This window comes from Zosterops lateralis, assembly GCF_965231275.1.
Source record: "Zosterops lateralis genome assembly, chromosome: 8".
In the NCBI taxonomy this organism is placed as follows: domain Eukaryota; kingdom Metazoa; phylum Chordata; class Aves; order Passeriformes; family Zosteropidae; genus Zosterops; species Zosterops lateralis.
This window is the reverse complement of record NC_139768.1, coordinates 28,953,635-28,980,561: the sequence shown is the minus strand read 5'-3', so window position 1 is coordinate 28,980,561 and position 26,927 is coordinate 28,953,635. Positions and strand designations below refer to the sequence as shown.

Genomic DNA, 26,927 nt, shown 5'->3' with positions numbered 1-26,927 from the left:
GGGAAAAAATAATAGAAAAGTACTCTGGAAGTTAATTGGAAGTACATCAGCTGCACAGAGCCCCACACCCACTTGTCCTCACTCATTGTATAAAGCTGCAACAACAATTCCCTCTTAGATCTCTGAGCAAAGCATTTGCCCTGCTATTAGTGACCAGCTGGGATTTGTGGTCAAGATAGCCCACATGGCAGTTCATCCCTACAGTTATTAGATGTTTTACTACTTATTCCTTAATTAAACACCTCTTTCTTTAGCACAATAGTGTAGCATAGCAGCAGGGAGCAGTGACTGAAGTCCAAAGATGAATTTACAACTATTTTCTTACCAGGAGCATCCAGCAGTGTCAGGAACTCATACAAGGCAAGCCTGTGAAACCAGCAGAAGGCGGCTTATAGCCAGCTGAAGTCCTGGATGCCAGAACTAGACAGAAGAAGCTGTAAGAAGCCTTTAGTTCAATCAACAAGCAAACATACAGGTTAAACAAACAGAGCAACCACTGAAGTGCCATGGGATAGAAGATTTTACATAAAGGGTTCCTATAGGTTTTAGAAGATAAAAATCTCCTTTTCCAGTTTACACTTTGTACATAATGGAAGAAAAAGATCCATTTAAGCCCAAGAAGCATGAAGCAGTTTACCTTCTACATCCTTTAGCTCTGAGCACTCTTTCCCTCCAGCAACAAACTCTGAACAAGCACCTCTGCTGTTCCTTCAGTTTTTACAGCCCACCTGTTCCCCAGAAGCCTTTGCAGCCCTTCCCCTCCTCCTTCCCTGGGCTTTAACCTGAGTTCAGCATAGGTTTTAATTGTTATATCCATCTTTTTTCTGCTGAAATTGTGTTCTACTAAGGGCAATAATGCCTTTTTTCTTTCATTTTGGAAGAAAAGGAGTTTTAATAAGAAATATTTTCACATCACAGTGTAAACCTACTCATAAACTTTGATATGTTCTTCTGTTGTGGAGTCATCTGCTACAGCCCTGTCTAAAATTCAGAGCTTGGGTCTCAAAAAGGGCATTTCCTCAGAGGATCTTGAGGAAGGAAAGTAAGAGAATTTTGCTGATCGTGAGAGAAAGAGATAGTGGTGTTTAATCTTTTTGTGTGTGTGCTGCTTCACTTTCAGCCTGCAGCTGAAATTTTCCTGAAATTGTTTAAATGTAACCTTTCTTCCTTGGTTCCATCAGGCAGCAAGGCCTGAGGAAGGATTTCAGTGTTTCAGTGTTGTTGTCCTTTGCACAATAGAAGGCAAACACTCCTCTGTGTCTGCTCCCTGACCTCCCTTCGAGGTAAGAGGTTCATCCCTTTCCGGGAGAAGCCTTTCTTTGATGCTGTATCTGCCCACGTCGTTCACACTGCATTTGGTGACAGCCTGTGGGTTGTGACTAAATACATGAAGAAATTAGAGGGGATACTCTGATTCTTTGGATGTGTCCACCCGAGAGTCTCTGGAGCTGTGTGTTTCCTTCAGCATGATGAAGCTCTTGGGGATGCTCTGCCAATCCATTCTGTGGCCCAGGTAAACACTCCTAGTGCTGTAATTTTACCTGCTGTAGGGGAGATGCCTCCTGCCAGGAGAGTGATGGGTGTTTTATAAAACAGATGTGGGTTTGTGCCCTTCACCTGCTCCTGCCAGTCCCTGTTTGGTCATTGAGGCAGTCATTGAATGGGATTTGCTCACTGGGGCAGTGACCTCCTGAACCCACTTGCTGTTGTCAGATGTGGGACAGGCCCAGGTGGCCCCTGGGATTCACCTGCTCCCAAAAACAGAGAACTCTTGGGGAGCAGTCCCTACACACAGATAGGGACAGCTGAGCCAAGCCTCACACCCTCTCCTCTGTGCCCTTGCAGGGGGTTAGTGTGGGGATGTAGAACTTTCTGAGGTCCTTTGCACAAGGCAGTGGTTGTGTTCTTCCAGCAGATCCAGGCTGACAACCCGCAATCAAGCACAGCTGGTTCCTGTAACAGTGAGGCTATTTATCTCTTCCTCTGTGAGGCCTGGAGACTAAAATCACAGAATCCCAGAATCAGCTGAGTTGGAAGGGATGCACAAGGGTCATCTAGTCCAACTCCTGGCCCTGCACAGCACCACCCCCAAGAATCGCACCGTGTGCCCAAGAGTATTATCCAAATGCTTCTTGAGCTCTGTCAGGCTTGGTGCTGTGACCACTTCCCTGAAACAAGAAGCTTTTTAAATTAGAGCAGACACACAGATAATCCCACCTAGCCACAGGACATTAAGCCTCCAGTATTGATGTCTCACTTTGACTCATTTATCTGGTCAGAAAGTCTTATGGGACCAATTGAGATCACATAGCTCAATTTTATAGCCAGAAATTATTAAAATAATAACAATAAAGTAATAATAATAAACCTTCACTTACTTTAATGACAAATCTTTACGACTCTGACAATTCCCCCAGCTTGCATATAACTCCCATAGACTGAAACTCTTCTGTATGAGTCCCATGCTCTTGTTCCACAATCCCAAGGGGAAAATCTGAAAAGCTGACTTGAACTCCTCAATAGGTGAAAGTCTTTCTGGGCCCTTATAAGAGAATTCACTGAATAGAAAAATCTTTCCTTTGGAAGCCAATTTATTAAAATGGCAAAGTCAAGCACTGTCAAAATCATGGCAAATGCTTTGAGCCTGTCACTTTGAAAATACAGGGCCAGATGGTGAGAAACTTTCCTGCTGGTCAGGGAATCTTCTGAATGCTCAGTTACTTAGACCAGACTGGTTTTGGGGTGGATTTTTAAATATGTTTTCTGTAAGAACTAAACTTGGGTTACCTCTCATTTGTCATAGGCTAATGGCAGGTATCACCAGTATAGGCCAGCTGCTTGAGGGTAATGTCACACCCCAGAATAACCTTTCCATTTGACCATGCCTTTGGTAAATGAGGGAAGCCTGTGAGCTTATTCCTTGTCATATATTCCTCCTCAGTCTTAGCAAGCCATGACTGTAATGCAGTGGCATGTTAGTTTTGGTTTGTTTGGTTGTGTTTTTTTTTTTTCCCCCAGGAGACATGGAGTAAAAGAATACTTTCAGTACAGGGCTTAAGATCCAGACAGCAGGACAACCCCTGTCCTAACACAAGGAATGACTGCAGAATAACTAGTGCTGGTTGTGGGCTGGCTACTGAACTGAAAACTGCCTGGGGTATGCCCTTAACATGCTCTGAGGCTGTTCAGAATTTGGGGCTTTGGTTTTGTTTATCTGGTTGCTGCTGAAGAAGCTCTCCTTCCTCTGGTATTTTAAAGGCATGTGTTGTGACCTGTCACTTGCTAGATTTGTTTGATGTGAAATTTGAGTCTGGCCATGGAGAAACACACTGCAGGAATGTGTTTATTTTGCTCTCAGCTGGAGGTAACACTAGTTTCTAGTTTTCTTGAAGTTTCAGCCGTGTTGTGTTGTAAATGTAATAATCACATTCAGGAGGAAAATTGGCATGTCAGATCTACAAATGGAAGGCCTAGAGCCTGCAACTTTGCCTTAGCTTCTCCCAGACAAGCAGCCACATTCACACAAAATTCATTGCAGAAATGGGACTAGAAACACCAAAGTTCAAATTCCTTGCTATGTCCACCCTCCCTATACACGAAGGCACATCCACTGAGCCTGTTGATTTCATTAGCTGGGAGATACTCTCCATGTTTGAAAATACCAAATGAATTTTACTCCTATCCTAAGAATTAAAGAAATCAAATCAACAAGCAATGGAACCAAAGCAAAACCATTTTTAATGCTGCTTGGCTGCTGAGAGATTGTCAAACACAATCATTTGCTTTGCAAATACTCCCTGTTTAAAGCAATTGTTACATGTATGCAGAGTACTCCCAGTTCAAATGACAATATAAAGGTGTTGAGAGCTAATTAAAACAGCTGATACTTGTTCAAAGCTTAAAGGAGGGAAAATCTGGACAAGCACTGCTTTTTGTTATCCATAAACTTGTCTTTTTCTAAGTCATGGTTAGTCTTAACTAAAGAAAACATTACATGAAAAAAAATATTTTATATAGATGAATAAAATGCTATGTATATTTTTTTCATTGCAGCAAACCATAATGTCAGAGCTATTTTTTTTTATTCTTACTGACATGAGAGCAAGCTAAACTCTACTTATTTCTCTAGTTGTTTTTTTCTTCATGGGGACCAGTCTAGTTTTAATTAACATGAGAGTAAGCAAGCCATCTTGAACCTCCTGAACATGAGGTTTTAGCAGTCCTGGTGCCAAGGAGCATAGCCTGGCTTATGGTCTGGGGTGTGGAGATGTGCAGTAAAAGTTAAATCACAGAGTCAGTCCCTAGATGAGATTTCCAGGAGCTGAATGAACAATGACACATGGGGACTCTCAGAGTTAAGTCAATGTCAGATTCTGCTAAAGACTCTTTTTCTTTGTGCTCAATCTCTGTTTATAAAATTAATATTATTTATGGAGATAGGTATGTTATGTGTGATTTTTACTTCTCTTTAATAATCGCTCCAGTGTAAAGCAGCTGCTTGGTATTTTCCCTACTTACCAAAACAAGTACTCTGACAGGTCCACATGGCATAGGAAAGGGACACCTGCTGTGTATTTACATTTATTTATGATCTTTTACTATGTGTAAAATGCAATTTTACCTAGACTATATTATGAGCACTTGAATGAGAACTGGGAAATTATTAGTGTGTTTCTTCCTTTCCAAGAATAACTATCAAAGTACAGCTCCTACACGTTAGCACTTGCATTTCTGCCTCAAGCAGCTCAATGGACAGAATTATTAGTGTAAACTTACAGTGATTATTTAGCTGTACGTCACTCTGTACATCTAGAGGAGAGAAGAAAATCCTAATGCTTCCTATACCAGCACTGGGGTGAATTTTACCAGGCATGTGACTGTATAATCCCATGGCTCTAAGAGCAGATGGAGTCATCTAGGAAGTATTTGACATAGTTCTGCTTTTAGCTTTTGCATTTAGGAGAACATGTATCAACAAGTAAAAATAAGACCTTATATTTGAAGTCAGTGTTGAGGACCAGATTCTCAACTGCTATAAATGTGACTCTATTAATATTATTGTTGTTGTTATTATTATTTACCAGCAGAGAATCTAGTGAAGCTTAAGAAAGATACTTTAAAAAATGACAGACTGCAAAACAAAACCACAGTCACAATTTTGCACACGCGTATCAAATCCAAAATGGAAAATCTGGAGATTAAGCATGCAGACCTCAAAAAATCCACTGCAAAACTGACCACTGTGGACAACTGATAGCAATTTGAGAGACTGATTATGAGCCTGTTGTAGTTTAACTATATTGACTGGCACTCCTGTGCTAGTTGCTTTATTAAGCATAGTCATTTTGATCATTAATTTCAGCATGAAACGGTTTTTACAGAGGCTTTTGTGCATTAGCCTAAATGATTCTTCACTAAAGAGAGAAATCAGTATGTCGGTACGGTACTGGACATCTTTGAAGTTTGCAAAATTTAACTGCCCAGATGTTTCATGAAAGGCTTTCAATTCAGATATTATTTTCAGCCTGGCTGCCTACCAGAAAATAAATACCCTTCAATTTTTCATGGAGCCAGGAGAGTCAGAGTTTTTCTGCTCTTCCCTGCCCCCCTTCCTGGCTGCCAGTAACGAGGTGCCAGAGTGACACCGCGTGGCCAAAGGAGAGGCAACACAAACTGCAGGAATAATAAGAAAATGGAACTTTTATCCCAAGTACACATCAGGACTTTACATGTCTTGTTGCAGCTCTTCAGAAATAATCTTTGCTACAGTTCCATTGTTTTTATTTTCATACATGTATATATTAAGCCACAAATACTAAGAAAGAAAATAAAATTTATTTAATTAGCGATTTAGGGAAAAGTACCAGATTTACACCAGGAGATTTTAAAAAAAATTTACACTTTCCTGAAGTCTTTTAAATGTTATTTTACTATTCATGATAATTTCTCTGACAACTTTTAAGAAATATTTTTTTCCTTATAGAAACACAAAATAATTTAAGTTTTCTTTTCCATATACCCATTTTACATGTTCTACACTGTTTTGGTTCTTCCTTTTATCCTTTCGCCTGTCACCAAAAGATGCTCAGTATTCCCAGGAATTCAGTAGTTTCAGTATACCCCAGGAAGAGATACTGAGCTGGGTGAGGTTGTAATAGAAGTTGTAATTCCTCATCCTCAGATGATAGTTTTAGAATCAAAAAAGATTAAGACAAATCTGAGACAAGAGAGGCCTCCCTCCTTTCTTGCAGCCAGTGAGTTAAAGGATATTTCAGAAACATATCTGGATTGTGGGGAGAAAAATTGACAGGTCTCAAGCCATTTGTGATAAGAAATGTTATATGCTCAGAGCCCAAACCAAACACAGTTCAGCAAAGAGCTGTGAAATATTTACACTCCTGTCCACAGCTTACATGGCAAAGGGTTGAAACAAAGCCCAGAAAGTCAAGGACTGGCTCACACTGAGTGAGTTCTGAGATAACACAGAAAGGCTGAGATCCTGGGGGAGCCACCAAAGATAGCTCCCACCACAAGGGACACTAAGAGACACAGCCTTTTCCCTGCCTGCCTTTATCCAGTTAAATCCTTGCTGATCTCCACTGGGCTCTGAAGGGCTGCCAGCTCCCCAGGAAGCTGTTCAGAGAACGCACAGGGGGAAAAGGACTGACCTCCCCTTTCTTCCCCCCATGCCACCAATTGGGAGCATTTAAGAGCCCCTCCTCTTCTATGAAAGTGTCAAGATGGGGACCCCCTCAGGTGTTAGATCACCCTCCTCGTTGTCTTTAGTGCCCTGTGGAAGTAAGACATGCAGAGCCAGCCCTTGGTTGGGCTGTGATGTTCTTCCTCTAATCACTGTCAAGGGGAATGGCTTTAAAGAAAGTGCATCTGTGATGCCTCTTAAGGGATAGATGGGATAAGAGAAGAAAAAAAATAGCACTGAAGGGTAGTTGGAAATGGCAATGAGGACTGTTAATGATACAGGCACAAAATCTCTCCTTTTTTACACAATAAACCCCACCCTCTTCTGGAAGACCAACAATTGGTAGGAAAAGTGATAGTTAATGTGTATTGTGCAAAGAAAAGCAGTAGATGAAGAGCAAATGAAAAACAGGGAAGCTCTTTTAGCCCCACATGAGTTAGAAGGGCCCATGGGCCTTGCTAAGCAAGTCTAAGCTGTCATGGGAAAAACACGTTCCTCAGGCCCAAGGATCCATGCTGGAAATGACCCAGATCCCTGGATTTGGCTCTCAGTCCAACACTTGGCCTTGCATTTGGCCAGGTATTCTGTGAGTTGTATGCAGGCTTTCTTAAGATTTCAATTGGTTGTCACTTAAAATAATTGAGGAACAATCTTTTTTTTTTAAAAATCCCCTCCCAACAGTCTAATTCAAACCCTTCAGAGGTTAGCAGAAATATTTTAATTGAATTCAAAGAACTGAATATAACTACTCCTGTAAAGCCACTAATTATTCCCCAGGGCATCATGCCTGTCACTTTAGCAATTTGGAGAGAGCAGCTCTCACCCCCAATTCTTCCATTAAAGGCAGCCAGCCACCTGTACTGAAGATACATGTTTGAGATCACTCAATTAATCTGTTAGCAGCAGCATCAATAGCCTACTATTGATTCAAACACAACAAGAATATATTGAAATAGCCAGGCTGAAGTAAAATATGCCCAACAACAGAGGAGAACACCCAGTACCCCGCTGACATTTACACATGAGGAGACAATGCTTTATATAGGAATACAGGGGGAACAAAATCAAAAGCCATTACCTGGAATGAGCCATTGATGCAGCAGATGTAAACCAGAGCAGCTGGTGGTCAAAGCAATGGGAAATTCTTAGATTACTCCATAAATTGATGCAGCTTGTCGGAAAATAAGACAAGGAGCTTGGTGGAGAATAAATAGTCAGGCTTAATGAAAGCAGGGTCTGTATATCAGTGTTTCCTTATTTCCACACAGTCTTTACAAACCTGATATAAAATAAAATCAAACAGAGCCCGTGGTAGTGCCGTGCCTTTGTGCAGGTCTGTGGGCAAGAAGGAAATAGTGCTGTTCAAAACTGGCTGTTCAGAAGTAACCCCAGATACCAACATGGGAACACTGGAAAGTTGCCAGTCATTTGTTGCTTTAAAGTAATTTTAAGTGTAGCAAATGTACATTCCCCATCCCGTCTGCACCAACATAAAACCTTCACTACCTCACACTTCAACAGCCTGCTAGCACTTGGCAACTTAAAAAACCCCCACACCACTGCAAAAAAAAACCAGTTTGATCCTGTGTAAAATCCTATTTTTGCATGCACAAAGCTTTTTCACCCCCATTACTTCTTAATGGTATGGAGGACGAGCAAGTAAAATCAAACACTAAGTTAAGTTTATCATTTCAGCTGGGGTTTACTTGTGCTCTAGTAGAAAACAAGATCCTGAGCAGCCATAGTACCAGAGGCAATACTGATGCAACGTTACATCAGAGAACTTCATTTTAGAGAGCACATTGCTTTTCAATAAAGAAATTTCATCCCCAGTTCTTCCAACATTCAGAAGAAAACTAAAGCAATAGGCATCAACCAATAGGTCTGCTGATTAATCACCCACAGTGAGTTAAATACCCAAAATGTAGGGCACGCTCAGTTTTCACTGGAATAAAATTGGGTTTTAGATGGCCAAAGCTTGAACACCATAAACCTTCCACACGCTAGGCGCAGGCAGCAGGACAGTAACCCAGAGCAGATGATGTTATTTTCCATAAGGAAAGTGATTTTCCTCACTGATATGTTTGCCCCATTGATAACAGTGGAGCTGTGGCAGTGAGTCAAGTGTCTCAGTTTTATACTCAGCACTTGATCTCACCTGAGGCACAGATGGACAGTATTGTGCTCCCTTGCTTTATTAGCAGCACTATAATGGCTCTTTCAGAGCTACAGTGATGTCACAGCAGCCTGGCTAAACAAGAAAGATTGCAGACTTGGAGTAAGTTATTGTTTGAAAAGCTCTTTGGAAATTTTAGTACTTAAAACCATTAGTTAAGATAGGCTAAAGCATTCCCCCTATCACATTAAACTGAGACAGACACCAGTTACTTACAAAACAAAAATAAGGCTTTACCAAGTATTGAAAGCAAAAGAATATTTAGTTTGCCCAGCTGAAGTCTTTTCCACACACAGAACCTAGTCTATGCACTGGCTTCTGATTTTTAATGCAGTTCCTTACTGGCAGGTCCCCCTTTTTCTACACCAAGGTAACCAATTAAGCAGCAGCAATTACAAACCTCTTGGCCTGTAAAGCCTGTATCAAGTTACTACATAGAAGTGGAGTCAAATTAGATCCCTATTTGGTCTTGAAACTGCATCCTTTCACTGGTGTTAACAGAAAGGAGTCAGCCATCACAATCTTCTCCCCCACTGCCTTCAATAAAGTAACTTACCTGTATGATTTCAAAAAAAACCCCCTCCTCCTCAGTGCTCTGCTATCAAAGGGTTAAGCCAAGTCTCCAATATTTCTGGAAATTAAGCACTTTGCAGAGAACAGTGGTAACTGTGCCCAAGTGGCATTTATCTCTCACCATGCTGCTTGTTAACAAAAGCTACATCTAACACTTTCAAGCTACTCATGGACACAAACATCTGATGAGCTGGATGGATGTCATCATCTCCACTGCTTTTAGTGTCCAAGTTCAGCAGCTGTAAGACAGGGCTCCTACAAACCTGTTTAGAGTCAGTGCTTTCACACACCTGACTCAGAAGCCTAAGTACTTTCAATACTATTCCCCACTGAGCTGCAAGCCTTGGCCCCAGACAGCAAAGAAAGGAGCACCACAGTGCCCAGAGCCAATAAAACTTAAGGCAGATGCACATCCCACCCCTACTGACGTGTCTGAAGGCCAAGAATGGAGGTAGCAATTGGAAACTACCATACAATCTGTTATTAGTACACATTTGAATTTTATTTGAACGTTTGACAACACTCTCACCTGTTCAGTTAAATCCCAGGGAGCTTTGAAAAGTTCTGCTTTAATTATGGTAAAGTCTGTAGCCATGTGGCATCTCAGTCTATGATTACAATTTCTAGAAGTCCACATATCAATATCAACACCTCAGTAAATTCTTGGGCCTCCAAAATAAAAATGTATGTTTTTTAGAGCAAGGGGCTTTTCTCAAATAATGATTTGCAGCTACCTTCAAAAACTCAAAACTTAAAATCAGTTTGGCAATCTACACTTTTGTAAGTTGCTGTTCTTCAGCAAACCTCACAGTTGGTGTCCTTTGGCACATCAATTGCCATTTTAAAGTAAAATTCTAACTGACCTGACACTGAAACATCTCAAACTTGGGAATTTCCTGTCATACCAGGAACAACCATTTAGAAGTTTGGGTTAGCAGCCTTTTTAGCCAAGTGGTAACTTTCCAGTGCATTCTAAAGAAAACAAGAATCCTTCTGTAAAGCAGCTGTGGCCTGGAAATAAGTTCAGTCCTTCACTAGCGTTAAAGCTTTATTTATAGAAAGGTGACTGCATTAATTGCAGAAATATTTGCATTGTATTGGAACTCAGCAGTAACAGGTTAATATTTACATTTAGATCACACAAACCAAAACAAACTGAATACAGTCTTAAGAGCAAAAAGACAGACATACAAATTACAGACTTGAGAGTAAAAGTAACCACAATTATTTCACTCTGGATGATTTAGTCCAAAAGTCTACTTCTTAATCAGATTAGCAGGAAGAGTAGATTTGTCCAAGTCATCAAAATATGGATGGTTCAAGGCCATTTTGCCAGAAATCCTTTTTGCAGGATCATAAATTAACATTTTCTGGAAGAAAAAAGAAACACATTTACTTCCTCAAGAAATGCAAACTAAAATCATGTTAAATAGATATTTAACCATAATAACAATAATAATAAAGTAACTATAAAGACATTTTTCCCCTTTGTTCTGTGCTCTCCTAGTTGGAGATGCTATTTCCCCTATTTTCCCCCATCCTGTTTACCACCCCCCTGTAAATCAAGCCCTTGCCTGTCTGGGTACCACATCCACTGAACTAAATCCAGAACCAGGCACCAAGCAGCAATAATTGTCTCAGCTCCTTACTGTGGGAAATTAATAAGCTTTAGGCTGTTAAAGCCCTAAATGTTTACAAGGACAAGTGGTCTTACACTTGTTTTGTTACTGACATTGAACAAAGTGATGTCAAATTGCTTCTGCTCAGGTTGGTGACTTTACAGTTAAAATAGGAGAATGCTCACTCAGTTTCAAAATCCAAATTGGAAAGTAGACAACAACAAACAGGTAGAACTGAAGAAAACAGTTAAAACTTGAGACTCTTTGCAATAAAACACTTCAATTGAATACCTCAATAAAGGTGATGAGAGGAAAAAGAGGGGGTGCCATGGCCACTAAAATAACCCCCAGCGAGGGTTAAAAAACAGGAGGGGTTAAAAGAGGAGGAAATTGTTTTTCTAGTCATTAAAAAAAAGTATCTATAGCTTTTATCATACAAGGGGTCAAAGAAGAATGAAGCATTCAGCAGTTTAGTACTAGACCAAAAATGAGTAAAGTCTTTTTATTTCTCCTTACTAAAGGATAGACCATTTCAAATTCCAATAATCAGGATCCCACCAGCTGCCTCTGCCCTGTCTGCACAACAAATGTCTTCCAGAACAAAACTTAACCAGTATTGCTCTGCCTAGTATTCAGTCTTGACATTTAACTATCTTTACACTTCATTCTACAGGGAGTCTTCCAAGTTGATTTAAACCACTGAATTTGCATTTATATTCTCTGAACTCCTGCCAAATGCAATGCTGCCTCTAGATTTAACCTTGCATGTCCAATTTTACCTTGTGGCAGGTTCCCGTTACCTGGACCCAGAGCAGTGTCCTACAGTTAATTCTGATATCAAAGGTTCTCTCAAAATTGACTCAAAGAGGGAAATTTCTCTGAAAGAGGGATGGTGTGACACTGAGACTACAGCACCACAACTGATAGGGTAAGTGAAAAACTTCTCTGAGCAATCTGGAACTTTAGTTTTTCCTGGCACCTACTGTCCTGATAATTCAAAGTTTTTGAGGACAGCCATCCAGGGCTTTGGAATGCTGGCAACAGAAGTCATTTACCTTATGAGGGTCTTAAACTCACAACCTCACTAATTCAATTTGAATTACACATTTTTGTGTTAAGACATTTTCAAAGAAAGCTCCTTTACATACAGATTCCATCTGCAACACTCTATATAAAAAATTCAACATTAAAATATTGTCATTGACATATCTGGGCTTGTGCTCTAGAAGGAACTATTGTTTTGTTGCCTTTAAAGTTCTATTATGGGTTTAAAAGGCTTAAACATGCCATCAGAAACTTATAGGGATTCCAGTCAGGAATACCATTGTCACCAGGCACTAACAGGCAATGAAAACATCACCACTGATTAAGGCAGAACTGCACAAGATTTTAGAGAATTTAATATGCCTTGAGACTAGAATTATGTTACCACCATGAAGAACTAGTACTTTTTTTTGCCTTTATTAGGAGCAGCCTCAACCATTGGCTTCAAACAGTGAAGCCCCACCTAAGCTCAGATGAGCCCTTGGCTCATTTTCATACAGCTGTTTCTACAAGATTCTCCTGCCAGTTCCACTGATTTTAGTTTGTAAATACAGTCAGCAACAATTCTATTTCAAACTGATTTAATAAAGATGCTGTCAGAGGTCTTATCTCTGTAAGACAACTGTGCTGCAAGGTTCACAGCTATCCAGGACAACTTAATATTCAACAAATGTTCAGGCTGTCAGTGTGAACTGGGGCTCTGTCCCTCAAGAAAAACTGAGAAACTGTGATCACTTGGGCTTTTTGGGCAACACATTTGGTACAGCATTTGGGTAACACTGCTTTACTGCCATTTTACCAATAGGGGTAATGAACTGCTTTGTGACTGCTTTCAGCCGTGAGCCAGGCACACAGGTACTGCTGTGCAAGGGGCTCTGAAGTGTCAGCTTGTCTTGAGACACACAGAGCACCCAACCCACACCCTAAATGTGGGTCTGCACTGTACAAATGCAGCTTTAGAACAGCCAAAGGACAACCAAGGTCAGGACATGGAAGAGCACACCTAAGATGTGACCTAAATTGCCCCACGGTGGCAGCACATGAGCTGGAAGAGCACTAAATGGAAAAGGCTGATGAAGAGCTTGCCAGTTAAAAGCCTGGTGTGGTAGTTTAACTGCCTGGCCACAGAACTAAAAGAAACTCACACCAGACACAAAAGATACCAATTAAAAGTTAATAGAACACAGCCAAAAACATTTAACTCAAAATTTAAAATTGAGACAGACACTACAGACAGACTTGACAAGTTTCTTGTCTCAGCTAATCAATACATTCAGCTGTTTCTACCCTCATTTATTCAGTTAAGACCACCATGAAAGTTTAACCAAGATGAGCCCACCAAGATTAATCCACAGGCTACCATAAAACAAACATTTCCAACTAGCTTGGCAGCCATGCAGCCACATCACAATTGGTGCTGGCAGCAGAAAGGTGACAGCTACTGTATGGGCAGAAACCTTCACCTTAAACCTCCTTGTAAAGACCCATCCTCACTTTCAAGTTGTACCTGGCTTATTATTATATAAAAAAGCCAAGGCATAATTGCTCCATGTGAAAAATAGTCTGTATTACTTGTGAAAGGAGTGAATGTCACCCAAGCTGTCAGTTCTACAAGAATGAAGGCTTATACCACTGCTGATAGCTTCAAGATCTCCATATTTTCCTTCCAGCCATGACTGATTAGTGCAGCTTTGTGTATTCTGGAGTATTTCAAACAGCCCACTCAGTTTCTCAATCAGCAGTTTAGGACAGACTACTTACAGCCAGCAGATCGAGTCCATCTTTATCCAAGTTCTTGACATGTGTTTCAAGGCTGACAGGTTTCCATTTTGGGAATGTGTTTTTATAGTCTTGCAGTGATTCCACCTCAGGCCATACCTCATTGTTGGGTGTCCCTAAAGCTCTGTGCAAGGGTAAGCAAAATATTAAACAGTTTAGTCTGAAATCTGTTATGTGCTATTACACTTTTAATTAGACAACTGTTGTGTGGTACCACACAGGTAGCAAGGAAAGGTTCAGCCTTACATACCTGAAGATTCTGAAGATCTGGTCAATCTCTGAATCCCCATGGAAAAGTGGCTTTTTAGTTGCCAACTCAGCAAATATGGTCCCTATGCTCCAGATATCTACAGGGGTAGAGTAACGAGCAGATCCCAGTAGCACCTCTGGAGACCTGTACCACAGTGTCACCACCTGGGGAACAAGGAAAGGCTAAGTTTGTGGAATCAGGTCCTTTAATTGACTGCAAGAACAATGGCTCATTTGTTACTATGCAACATTCAGTTTTTGCCAAAAACAGCCAATAGTAGAAGTTTTAGTCAAAGTGTAATACTAGTTTCAAACTTCATTTGTAGACAAGCCAACTCCATCACAGCAGCTTCTACTTCAAGAAAAGCAGCTGCCAGCACACCTTCCCTAAGATCAGGAATCCTTTGGCACTCAGCCAACAAAAGCCCTCAAACCAGAGTGCCTTGCAAAGCAAAAATGCTTTTATGAGACAGTGAGCAACAAGTTTGAGTCCATCTGACTCACTCTGAGTGGGATCCATTAAATACTTCGGAACCTTAGAGTGAAACCACAGTCAAGGAAGTGAAATACTTTTGGAAAACAAAACATAATTTTTTCATAGTTTTGTTAGCTTATGGCTTGAAAAAAACTTGAAAAAACTGATTCTTTTTAGCTGTTTCAGAATCAGCTCTTAGCAAGAAGCAAGTACACACTATCCAAACCACCACAAGTATTTCCCAACTCACTTCGTGAGTGTAGACTCGCACTGGAATTCCAAAGGCTCGGGCCAATCCAAAGTCTGCCAGTTTAATCACTCCCTTGTCATCTATCAGGAGGTTCTGAGGTTTCAAGTCTCTGTGCAGAACTCTTCTTGAGTGGCAGAAGACAATACCTTGCAGAATTTGGTACAGATAACTCTAGAAAGGGTGAGGTGGGAGGAAAGAAAGGAAGGAGTTACCTTTTAGCATATGTCACACAAAGGTGCTCCCTTCATTAGCTCTCCCCACAGCAGCCGGAAATGGACACCCAAAGCATTGCAGATATTGAGTTAATATCAAACAAAAAGCTACACAAATTAATTCTGAACATTAGTTTAAGGCAGTTTAATCTCAGTAATTAAAAGATTTTCAAGTGGCATTTGAAAGCAAAACTCACATTCATCTTACTATCTACAGCTGCTTATTTAACCTTTCATTTCTCCTCAAGGAGTTAATTATACTGAAAATAAGAGCTGCTTGTGGCATAGTAGGTCATCTTTAATTTAAAATTCCCTCTTAGGTTAAGAAATTGTCCTCATTACCTTAACACGTGAACGCTCCAAATACTGGCCAGAAGGAATACTATCCAAATATTTCTTGAGATCCATGGAAAGGAATTCAAAGACAAGGTACAGTCTTGAATCCTGCATGAGAACATCCTGAAGACTAAAAATTGAGTATACAATTACTTCCACTGCAAAATGCATGAACTCCTATTTCCTCTCTCAACAGGGATACAAGCTGATATTTCCAGGTTCCTAATATGGAAGTCTTAAAAGTCCTCAAACAACAGACCTAGTAAATTATACTGTCATCTGGAAAATAAAGTGTATCTGAAATAGTGTCAAACTGAAATAAAAGCCTATATGCTTCCTCTAAAACTTATGTTCTCTCAAATCAGACATAGGAGTCTGAAGAAAAAATACTGTTGCTGTTAAAAACCCCCACCTGGGGGTGTTGGTGCCCAGCATCTCTGAAGCTGGTCTGTCACAGCAGAGCTTGAATTACTAGGAGGGTTTAAGCAAATATTTAATAGGAATCCAATAGACACAGCAGGATTTGCATACATTTTTAAATATCTTCTTCATCCTTAAGAGTGTAGAGGTCCCTAAACCCAAGCATTACATACATTAAGACACAACCTGGCTGGAACTTGGCCAGTTTTAAGGCACATAAAAGAGCAAGTATTTTGCTGCATCAAAGAGCAAGCAAGTCTGTTGCAGGGAAGACAATACCTGCAATCATTTTTACATGTCAAGTAGTCACTGATGGAAGTTTCACCCATAGCTCAGGTGTGCCAGCTACGACAGCATCAAAACACATCCAAATTCCTGCTACAGAGCAGCAGGAAGGAACATCAGAACACTTGAGTCAAATGGTCTGTTCCAAGGTGGTAAATAAACTTCTGAGACTGCCTGAAGTAACAGCTTCAGCCAGTTTTTATGAGGTATGCTGCCTGTGTTCTCACAATAACCTCTCTGAAAAGAATTTACAGAAATTTCTAAATTTAAAAAAAAGTTAGATTCCTAGAATGAAAAGAGGCAGCATGAGGAAGGCTTAATTAGAAAACTGGTATATTGAATTTTAACTATTTGCTGCAAGGCAGATACTGTTAAGCAGAGAGGTTCTCACCTGACTAGATGAGGGGAAAAATAACTTATCATTTGATGGGACCTAATGCCCTTCCAAGAGTTTAGTTAATACCAGTATATGCATACCAGACTATATTGGGATGATTCAGCTCTTTTAATAAAGAAATTTCTCGGATAGCAGTACTTGGAACACCTTCCTCCTCACTCTCTAGACGTATTTTCTTCATTGCAACCACTTGGCCTGTGGTTTTGTGACGACCTTTATACACAACACCATAGGTACCTGAACAAAAAGAGAGTGAAACAATATAGGAAGTACCAGCTTCAGGTACAAATAAGTAATTGCAAACACGAGCTGCTAACACACAAAAAGTCCTTACAAATGGAGCATTGGTTTAGATTACAAACTACTACTTAGTTGTGGAGTTTGACTAAGCAGTATTTTTGTTTAAAGCATGCCACCCATGAGGTGTAGCACAGGGTCATTAGAAGCCTAAATTATTTGGAATATTTGGAAGATGTAGTTACAAAATCAGACATTATGTGACTGTCAAGTTGACTAACTTTCAGGCAAGATCATTATACAGGATTATGATTTGCCATTGATACATCCTATTTCAATGCTAAAGGTTTAGCTGCAAAGGGAAGTAGTGCTCCTTCTGCAGCCTGAGATCCAGCCATCCATGGGTGTGAGCTGTGGGAATACCTCTGGCACAATCCTCAGTGCAGGAGAGAGGCAAGTGCTGGGGGTCTCAGCAGAAGCTGAAATTGGAACCAATAGCAAATCTCAAATCAATCCATCTTAATCATCAGCATTCACAGAAGCAGAACCCTCAAACCAAGACAGGGCAAGTCTTCTCTTTTTACCCTTCCTGAAACATTAATCCCTCCCATGAAGCCCAAACTAGTTTATTTCAGAAAGATTCACACATGAGGCTTTGGTTACAAAGCTTTGTTGCAAGATCCAAGCACATCTTTTGCTATTGCCTCAGAGTAACGTACTTCAAATTTTCAAATCTACATAAAGCTAGAGCCTTATGGAATGTGTGATAAAACAGACTGACTTCTACTGTTAACTCAGGCTGGATTTCCAGTAACAGGTTGGTTGTGACTAACATCTGCATTGAAGCCATCTTCTTAGTGCCTCAATGTAAAGTAATGGTTAAAAATTCACTTCTCCACAGAGCTTCACCATCGGGCTTTCACTTGACACCTGCACTGCCTGTATATGATCAGAGCAGAACAATACAGAAAATGGTACTCCCTACCAGCAGCTCCAAGCAAAACACACATTGCACAACTTCAGGGGAAACTGCTCAGTTCATACTCAGAAAAATGAGTATGAAGAATAGGGGAGATTCCTAAACTGTAAGCTGGTTTCAGGACTCAGAATAATTTTTTCTCCCTTTTGGAGGAATGGTTACATCATTAGCCATCAAAATGAAGGCAGACACTTTTCCACACTGGTCAGTTGGTTTAAAAAGACCATGTCACTTTCAAGAAAAAGGGGCAGGCTGGAAGTTTTTACAGATATAGATAACTGCCACAGTAATTAAGCCACAGGCTTATTTGGCCACTTGGCTGAATCTCAGTGACTCCTGTAACCGGCAGAGTGCACAGAGCTTCTGGGACACTTCATAGCTTAAACTGTGGGAGCATTTAAATCTCACTGTTCTCCATACTTACCCTCCCCAATCTTCTCTATTTTTGTGTAATCATCCATTGCTGTGGTTATCCCTGAAATGGACAGGAAAACAGAAACAGAACATGAGGGTGAACAGTTGCTGCCTTGAACACAGACAAGCCGCTGAACCTATGCCAAGTCTTTAGAAGCGAGTTGTGTCTCACATAATTAAGATGTAACATGAAACACTTCAATGTTCTCATCAACAAAAACACAGAACATTTTTATTCAGAATTCCAGCTAGAAAAGCTACACCCCAAAGTACGACTGAGCAATGATCCCAAGGAGGAAAAAAAAAAAAAATCTTTGAAGAAGGCTACTCCAGAGAACTGAAAGAAAGGCACCCTACTCATCATCTTTACCTAACTACTCAAGAGGAAGGAGCTAGAAACGGACAGGAATGCCACTGTGTAAAATCCCGGGAGCCGGGTGCTGGGCAGGGCAGGGAACACCGGCCCGGGTGTGTCCCCGCACAGCACTCGGGGCTGGCACTCCACACCTCCCCCGCCGCTCCGGACCAGCCTCAGGGGGGTCACGGGCACCGAGCGGACCCGAGTTACCTTCGGCTCCGGGAGTCTGCCGGCTCCGCAGGCCCGGCTCGGGCCCTGCCCCGCTCCCGCCGGCCCGAGGCGCTCCCCCGCTCCTTGCCCGGCTCTCCGGGGCGCTCCCCGCCGCAGACCGGGCCGTGGGGCCGCGCTGTGCCCCCGGGCTGGGGAGCGGGACCCCGCAGGGGCTCGGGAGCGCGCACCCCTCTCCCCGGTCCCCCCTGCCCCTCTCGCGGCCGCGCGCACCAACGGCCCCGCCGCGCGCCCCTCACCTGCGGAGCCGCCGCGCGCGCGCGCCGCACGAGCCGCCGCCGCCGCACAGGCACGTCCTCAGCGCCGCGCGAGCCGGGGGCGGGGCCGCCGCGCATTCGAACCGGCCGCCCGCCGCTCTCCGCCAATGGCGCCGCGCCGGGCACGTTCAAAGCGGCCAATCAGAGAGCTCCGCGCCAAAGTGAGGCCCAAAGGGCGGCTTTCGGCTCCGCGAGGGGGAGTAGAGAGAAAAATGGCTGCGTGGCCGGGCGCGGCAAGCTGAGGATGCAGTGGGCGTCCCCTTGGTTGGCGGGCGGCGCGGGTGGAGGCAGGCTGGCAGGGCGGGCGGGTCGTTCCGGTAGCCCAGAGCTGGTGGCACCGGGGCGGTGGGACGGCGACACTGGGCGGAACGGTCACCATCCCAGAATCACAGAACGGGTCAGGCTGCAAGGGACACCCGTGGGTCCCCTGGTCCCACCTCTGCTCATGCAGGGCCGCCCCAGAGCAGATGGCACAGGATCGCGTCCGGACGGTTCTGGAATCTCTCCAGGGAGGAAGACTCCACATCTCTCTGCTCCATCTCTCCCAGTGCTCGGTCACCGCACAGTAAAGCTCTTCCTTGTGTTCCGCTGGAATTCCTGGGCATTAGTTCGTGCCCATTCCTCTTGTGCCATGGCTGGTCCCAGGGAGCAGTGCCTGGTCCCTGCTCTGAGCCCTCCCTCAGACAGGAGTTATGTTCCCTCTCTATCCCTGCTCCAGGTGGAGCAGCCCTAGCTCCTTCAGCCTTTCCTCCTCGGAGAGATGCTCCAGTGGCTTGATCAACTTTCTACCTCTTCACTGGATGCTTGGTACCACTGGAATAGCACTTGGTGCTGTTGGCACGGTTTGGGGAGTATAATTGTGTTTGGACCAGGCTAGGCGTTGGCTGCAGCTTCTCCTTTTAATCGAGTCTGTTAGATTTGGCTGCTATGGCTGGCCAGAGCGTAGATTCATTATTTCTGTCTGCATGGGTGCTGATCTGGGAAGTGCTGCTGTGGCCTTGAAAGCTGCTTTTAAGGCATATGCCTTAATAAAAGGTCGTTGGGTGACTTAATTCCCCAGAAGCTGGGGCATGTGTCTGTAGAAAAATTAAAGTTCTGCATCCCTCCTCCCAGATTAAGAAAGATTAGTCCTTGTGCTATCCCAGCTTCTGAAAGAAGGGTCAGGGATGTAATTAGAGAGGCCCTGCTCAGTGAGTGGTCTGCCAGCTGCAACCTTCCTCCACTGGTACCCAGGAAAGTTGTACTGTAGTACAGAAGTTAACAAAAGCATGGCAAAATACTACTCCAAAGAAATTTGTTACTGAGAAACTGAAATGCTGAATAGATTAGTGATGATCTCGTGTTTCTAGTTTTCCAAGTCTTTCCCCTGGAGGTCGTTTCCACTGTGGATTCTGTGGTGCTGCTGGCCCACTCTAGCACCAATTTATCATCAGCACTGACAGTCCTGTGGAGACCCACAGCCCCTGCAGGGGTGAGACACAGGCACCACTTTCATGCTGCTGATGTTAATGCCTTTTTTAATTACTTCATTTCACTGGTTTACGACGTTCTTGAAGGATGGCTTTGCTGCTTGTCTTAAATGTAAGCAGAGCAGGGTGCTATGAACAAAAACATGCAGCTTCTCCCTTAAAGAATTTCTTTGGGAAGATGATTCCAGGAGGCAGGACTATTTATGGTACACTTCCTTCTTCTCATCCCTACCCATGGCAAAGGCAAGAGGCAGCCTGTCCAACTCCTCCCCCTGAGTGTGTCTCAGGGGTAAAGCCCCTCCACTTTCCCCTCCCTCCTGGGGAATTTTTGCAGTGTATGGTGCACATGCTCACAGGTCTCTGTTTACTTTGAATCCTGCATTCCCACCACTTGCTGGGGATTTACCTGCCTAGAACAAGGCTTTTGTGTATCTGGGAAATTCCATATGGGAACATGGCCTCACATCTTGTGCAATTCACAGGAAAAGAGCCTGACGTGCTCTGCCCTGCACAGTGACAGAGAATTTCTACCCTGTGTGTGTAACAAGTCCAAAGCAGCCAGGACAGTCTGGGCACAGCTCATGGATCAACTGCACAGCTCAGAGAGAGTATGGGACACATTCCTCAGCCCTGGCTCTGCACTGGCAGCACTATCAATGTGCTCTGCAGCTTTGGGGGAATTGTTTTCTATGGCCAGCACAGGGCTGGAGCTACTGCTGCTGGACTAGTCCTTGCCTAGGCAGGTGGCGAAAGTCCAACTTTCCCTTCAGAGGAAAAAAAAAGTGTTTTGGAAGTCCCAGACATATGATAACCCTAGTTAATTTACTGGGGTTGGTGGTGGTATCATAATTATTCACTACTACAAATTATAATAAGTTATATTAAAATATAGAGAGATTATATATAAAATATACTGTGTCTGAAAGTACTGAATACACTTATCTACACTGAAGTACTGAATTTTCTTGAATGTGACATCTTTTTTCCTAGCTTTTATTTAAATATACACATTTAATATAAATTCTTAGCTGGGCTCAGACTGTCCTTCCTGCTGGACACTAACTGTTCATTCTCAGAGAGCTGCTGAGTTTTCAAACTCTTTGAGAACACCTCTTTTTCCATACATCCCATTGTCACGTTGACTGCATATCCTTAGGATATAAATCACCTCTTCTTTCTGACTAGATAGTGCTTATCTTGGTTGATCATTGTTTTGGACGTGGCAGGGGCTAATGATGCTGCTCCAGACAAGTGATGCAAGTACATCTGCAGTGACTTGTGTTTGAAGGGATTTACTGTTCTGCTCGAAGGAACAGCAGCAGTGAGCTTGTTGACAACTGAGTCACAGATGGATGCATGTGGGAATCCCTAGGACTGCTGCTCCCCTTCACAGCAAAACCCAATGAAATGCAGAACTGAGGGAAAACTCCAAGGCAAACAGCCAAAGAATCTCCGTCTACTTTGACAACACAACGTTAATTACATTTAATTTCTATAAATGACCAAAGGGCACATGTATTAAAACCTTTTTGGCATCCCAGACTTCCACCTCCCTGAACTGCAGTGCTGTTTGTGCAAGGCCCACGGGATCAGACCGACCATGCCGAGCTGGGATTATGGCATTACAGTTGTATTCATGGCTGAGAACTCAGTGTAATGCTCTGAACAACTCCTTTTCTGCTGAGCAGAGGGCAGCTGCAAGAGTCAATATCGTCTTGTCTTTAGTATATTAATCATATTCTCCTCAGCAATAACTTCACTGTAAGGAAGAGAAAAAGTGTATTCTGTCTTTTGCACAATGATGGGACTAAAAAGGTCAACTGGTTTGTGAATACTAATGAGAGTATCTAAAATAGGTTGTGTTCACTGTGCTTGAAAGCAGATAAATACAAACATTGATTGGCTTCTTTTAACATTTATTAAAACTCAAAGATTATTTTGTTAACGTGACAAATGCAAAAGTACAGTAGGAGAGATGTACTACCACTTAGGAAGGCATGATAATAATAGAGGGATAATATCTCTAATGCATATCTCAGATGATACATTTAACCTGTTAAATCTCTCCTTATGCAGGACAGTTCCCCTATCATGAAACATGGAGAACTTCTCTGCTGCTCTCCTTCTGCATTAGCATTTTGATAGGATGCCAGAAAACAAAAAGCTCCTGAGAAATGTTTGAAAATAAAACAAAAGGATGGAAGCTGCTTAAAAAAATAATTAAATTGTCAGTGACTCCTTACAGCATTAATATAAATATTTTAAATGCACTTAAATACTTCAGTTTAGGTTCAAATTATTTTAAAGGTTTTTTTGTAACATGCACTAAATCACTTTACCTGAATATCCCAAATACTGATATGATTGCAATAATGAAAATATCATAAACCATCCCTTCATTTCAAATAAGGAGATATTGTAGATAGAAGAACTGGTTAATCATGGGTTTGTACCTTCCTGGAGGAAAACTCAGGTAAAAATCAGGGAAAGTTTTACCATGAACATCACAGCATGCAAAGAGGAGTGAGGGGAGAGTGTGGGGACCTTGTGGGAGGGAGCAGAGGGGGGCACAGGGTCCCTGCTGAGCTTATTGGGGGTGGCTTCCAGGGCCTGAAACCTGTGACTGCTGGGCTGAAATCTTCCCCCAGCTCTGACTTTGCCAAACTCCTTTCCCATGTTAGGGAATGCTCCACTGTCACTGTGGATCTTCTGTCGTCATGGGACACACAGCTGGTTTCTTTTAAACCTTAGAGAAATACCTAAAAATGTCTAACCTGGATTTTATTTTAATAATTGTATTAAATGAGAAAGGTGAACAGCATATCTGTATCAAACCTGGAAAAGGAAAAAAAAAAGAAAAAGTGCTTTTTGTTTCTTTGGAGCATCTGGGCAAAAAGGCCTCACCAAAGTCATTGGCAAAACCCCCATTAACTTCAGCTGGGCAAAGCTTTCACTCTTGACCCCAGGTCAGGTGGCTGGCTCCTGATTTTAGTTTTTGCATTTCACTTACCTTACAATTCAAGAATTAAAATGGTAGAAGCCAATAAACTGCTTTTTAACTTCTGTTTGGATGCATGAGAGCAGGAGAGGTGCAGTCAAGCTCACAACTGGAGCTCCGTCAGCCTGGGTGCAGGTAAGCAGTGCCTGGTGGCTGGAGGGGGCTGGTTTTGGGGTAGGTGTGAAGGGCTGGATAGCAGCACAGCCCTCCAGGGAACAGGGCACAAACCCCATTCCCCGAGGCTGTGCACCAGTGTCAGGCCCTGTCTGTGGCAGCCACATAACTCAATCAGCAACATTCCTCACTTGGAGACAGTTACATTAAAAATCTCTTTCCTGGAATGGCTGTTTCATTTCAACACATGATGCTCCTTTTTTCCAATTCACCTCAGCCTTTATCTGTTGATCCTTTTTCATCTTACAACAACCGCCCACTACTGTGCTCGATCAGATCAAAGGGACTGCAAACAGCACATTCAAATTCCAAACCTCTGTCAGGGAAGCCTAACCTGAAACCTCCCCTGAAGTAAGGGAAGTCAACTTTTCCTTCCCTCCAGGTATCATTCCAGCTGACAAAAAAAAAAAAAAAAAAAAAAAAAAAAAAAAAAAAATCTGTATTCTTCCAGGTGGGAGTGTAGATGAGGCAAGTAGACAAGTGAGGTTTATAAGCCTGTGGAAATACAATATGGATTTACATGTACACATCACACTTGGCTTTGTTTAAATATTCCTCCTCCTAGCAATTGTAAGAGTAGACTTTAAAACCACTTTTCATTTCAAGTAAACATTTTTCCCCCTTTAAGGTGTTATTTTCTTTTTCAATCTGCAAATCTCATTTAAGTCTCTCTAATTGTCTTTCCCAAGGAGTGATGGAAGATGATATGGTACATGAGTTGTATAAAAGCAGTGTGTGACCCAACCACAGAACTGCTAATTGCCACTGCCCATCAGTGAAAGTGACCAGCCTTGCTTCATACCTGCTTTTAGCCAACAAGGAGCTTGTGATCCTTTTCCCCCCATCTTCTCTGGCTCTCCACGTGGGCTGAGGAAATGAGTCACATCCAAAGCAAGAGGGATAAAAACATCCTGGGGAATTACCTTTTTCTTGTGAGACACAGCCAAGGACTTTGGTTAAATATTTTAATTTGGCTCTGTATACAAAGAAAAAAAGTTTACACGGGAGAGGGAGTGACAAGCAATTAGTTATACAGTATCCAGAGACGTATGAACACCCACAGTCAGTTTATGCAGCTGGGTACGTGTTTCGTTAATTGCACCTACAGCACTAAGGTCCACGGTAGGACAACTAACTGGATTAAGCTGTTATCACCAATATTTCTAGGTAAATTAATCCTTAATAGCATTTGTTGTGTTTCACCACCACAAATGGGTTCTAATTAAAACAGGAAAAGGGGTTGATGCACCAGGGCAGCCTTGTGAGAAGTAATGATAAGATAAAGTAATTTAAGTCAAAACTAGAGTAACCTTAATTGCTTCTACAACACTTTCACAATTCTGTGCTGTGATAAAACACGTTTTAGTGACATGGATTAAAACATTTTTTAAACGGAGAAAAAGTAACAAGCAGAAGTAACTCCTGGTTTGATCACCGTGGCGTATCTCACCTGTGAGGTCTGCACAGCCCCCATCCTGGGCTGGGGGAGGGAGGAAAATCTGACCCCTCCAGGCTGAGGCGCGTTCGAGGGGCTATCAGCTGATGATTATCCACAGGTGAGCAGCTAATGGTTATCCTCAGGTGCAGCTGCCGATGGCCGTTCTCCCGCCGCTCACATGCGAGCGGTTTTGCATTTGCATTATGGTGAACGCACGGCACCTGTGGCGCTCCTGACGGAAAACCGGCCAGAACCGCGCTGTGGAGTCAGCTCATCAGCGCCCGGCTTCGGTCGGCTCCGCAGTTTTGTTTAACAAACTTCAGCTGGGCTCTCCGCCCCCCGCGGGCAGGGCAGGGCAGGGCAGGGCCCCGGGCCCAGGTGAGCCGCAGGTGCGGGCGGCTCGGGGGCTCCCGGCCCTCCGGCGCGCTCTGCCCGCCGCCGCTCTCCCGCTTTCCCGGCGGGGCGGGCTCCGGGGCGCTGTTCCTGGGCTGTGGCAGCTCCGGCCGGGGCTCGGGGCGGTTCCGGAGCCCTGCCCGTCCCCCGTGCCCTGCCCTGCCCTGCCCCGGCGGGAGGAGAGCGCGGGGCCCGGCCCCACCTGCGGGGGCGCGGCGCGGGCAGGACGGCCCGGCCCGGCGCGGGGTGAGCCCGGGACGGCTGGGCGAGGTGAGGAGCGCTGCAACATGGCCTCCTCCTCCTCCTCCTCCTGCTCCTTCCCCTCGCGTCCCGCGGCGCGGGGCGGCAGCGGCCAGGTGAGCGCACAGCCCTCGGGCGGGCTGGGGCGGGCGGGCGGGACCGGCGGCTCTTTCTGCTTTTCCTTCTTTTTCCTTTCTTCTTCTCCTCCCGCTCTCGCCCGGGGCAGCGCGGGGTGAGCGGAGCGGGCTGTGCCCCCGCCAGGGTGCGGGGCTGGAGCCGGGAGCGCTTTCCGCCTGTGCCGGGCCGAGCGTGTCCCGAAACAACAACACGCGAGCCCGCCTTACCGCCCCGCTCCGCCGGGAACGCGGCGCTTTGGGGCGCAGGTGTGGTGTGTGTGCGCCTTGCTTGTGTTTCACACCTCTGTCACCAATGAGGCAGCGATGTTCTTGTGGGACGGAGGCTGAAAACCTCCCCAGGTAAGGGCTGGAGGCTCCCACAGCCCGCAGCCGGCTGCCGCCCCCGGTGTGTGGTGGCTGTAGGGGACGCCGAGGGCTGGCTCACCCGGGGGCTGCGCTGGGACATCCACACTGGGCCGCCTTCAGTGTTGCTGCGGGACAGGTGAAGAGAAGATGCTGTGGGAGGCTTCATTTCACCGTGGCGCCAGCGGCCGCAGGAATTGTTTTTCCCCCTGGCCTTCCCTCCTCTGCAGTGGTTAGAACGAGGCCCCGGGGTCAGGTGAAGGAGCTTTGCTGCTGTGGTTTGTCTCCCGCAGGTATTGGATGTGATCACTCTCTGTTTATTGCTCTCACAAATGCTGCCTTGTGCTGTGAGCGAGTGGACTGGTCACACATTCTTCCTACTGAACACAAGTGGCATAATCCATTTTAACTGTGAAGACTTGTGTTCTTGGGGCAAAGAAAGAGGACATTTTTGTTTATTACTAGCAAAATGACACTTCCTTCCACTAGAAGTAAGTTTAGTGAAAAGGGATTGGGAAAGTATGACAACTGAATTATCTCTCACCCACCCCTCCCTTTTTTTTTTTTTTTTTTTTTTTGGGCTATATGCCCAGAACTCCTGAAACTAAAACTGAAAACTTTCAAGATTAAAGCTGTAATTAATCAAGGCTGAATAAGCTTTATTCTTTTTTTTCCCTGAAGTTGGTATCTTTTGAATCATTAAACTTTCCTGCTTTTAACACCGCTTTTGCTACTACTTGAAACACTT

The 26,927-nt window shown here is 43.6% G+C and overlaps 1 protein-coding gene across 1 annotated transcript; it reads right to left on the bottom strand.

Moving 5' to 3' along the window:
* Window positions 1–10,502: 10,502 nt before the first annotated feature.
* On the bottom strand, window positions 10,503–19,025 carry CDK1 (cyclin dependent kinase 1). The gene is made up of 8 exons (XM_083866707.1): window positions 18,971–19,025; window positions 18,156–18,206; window positions 16,596–16,752; window positions 15,420–15,543; window positions 14,866–15,036; window positions 14,142–14,305; window positions 13,874–14,015; window positions 10,503–10,819 (listed from the first exon to the last, which is right to left on the bottom strand). Exons 2-8 carry the CDS (start codon window positions 18,190–18,192, stop codon window positions 10,706–10,708), a joined length of 909 nt encoding a protein of 302 aa, XP_083722833.1. The 5' UTR covers window positions 18,193–18,206; window positions 18,971–19,025; the 3' UTR covers window positions 10,503–10,705.
* Between the last annotated feature and the right edge of the window lie 7,902 nt (window positions 19,026–26,927).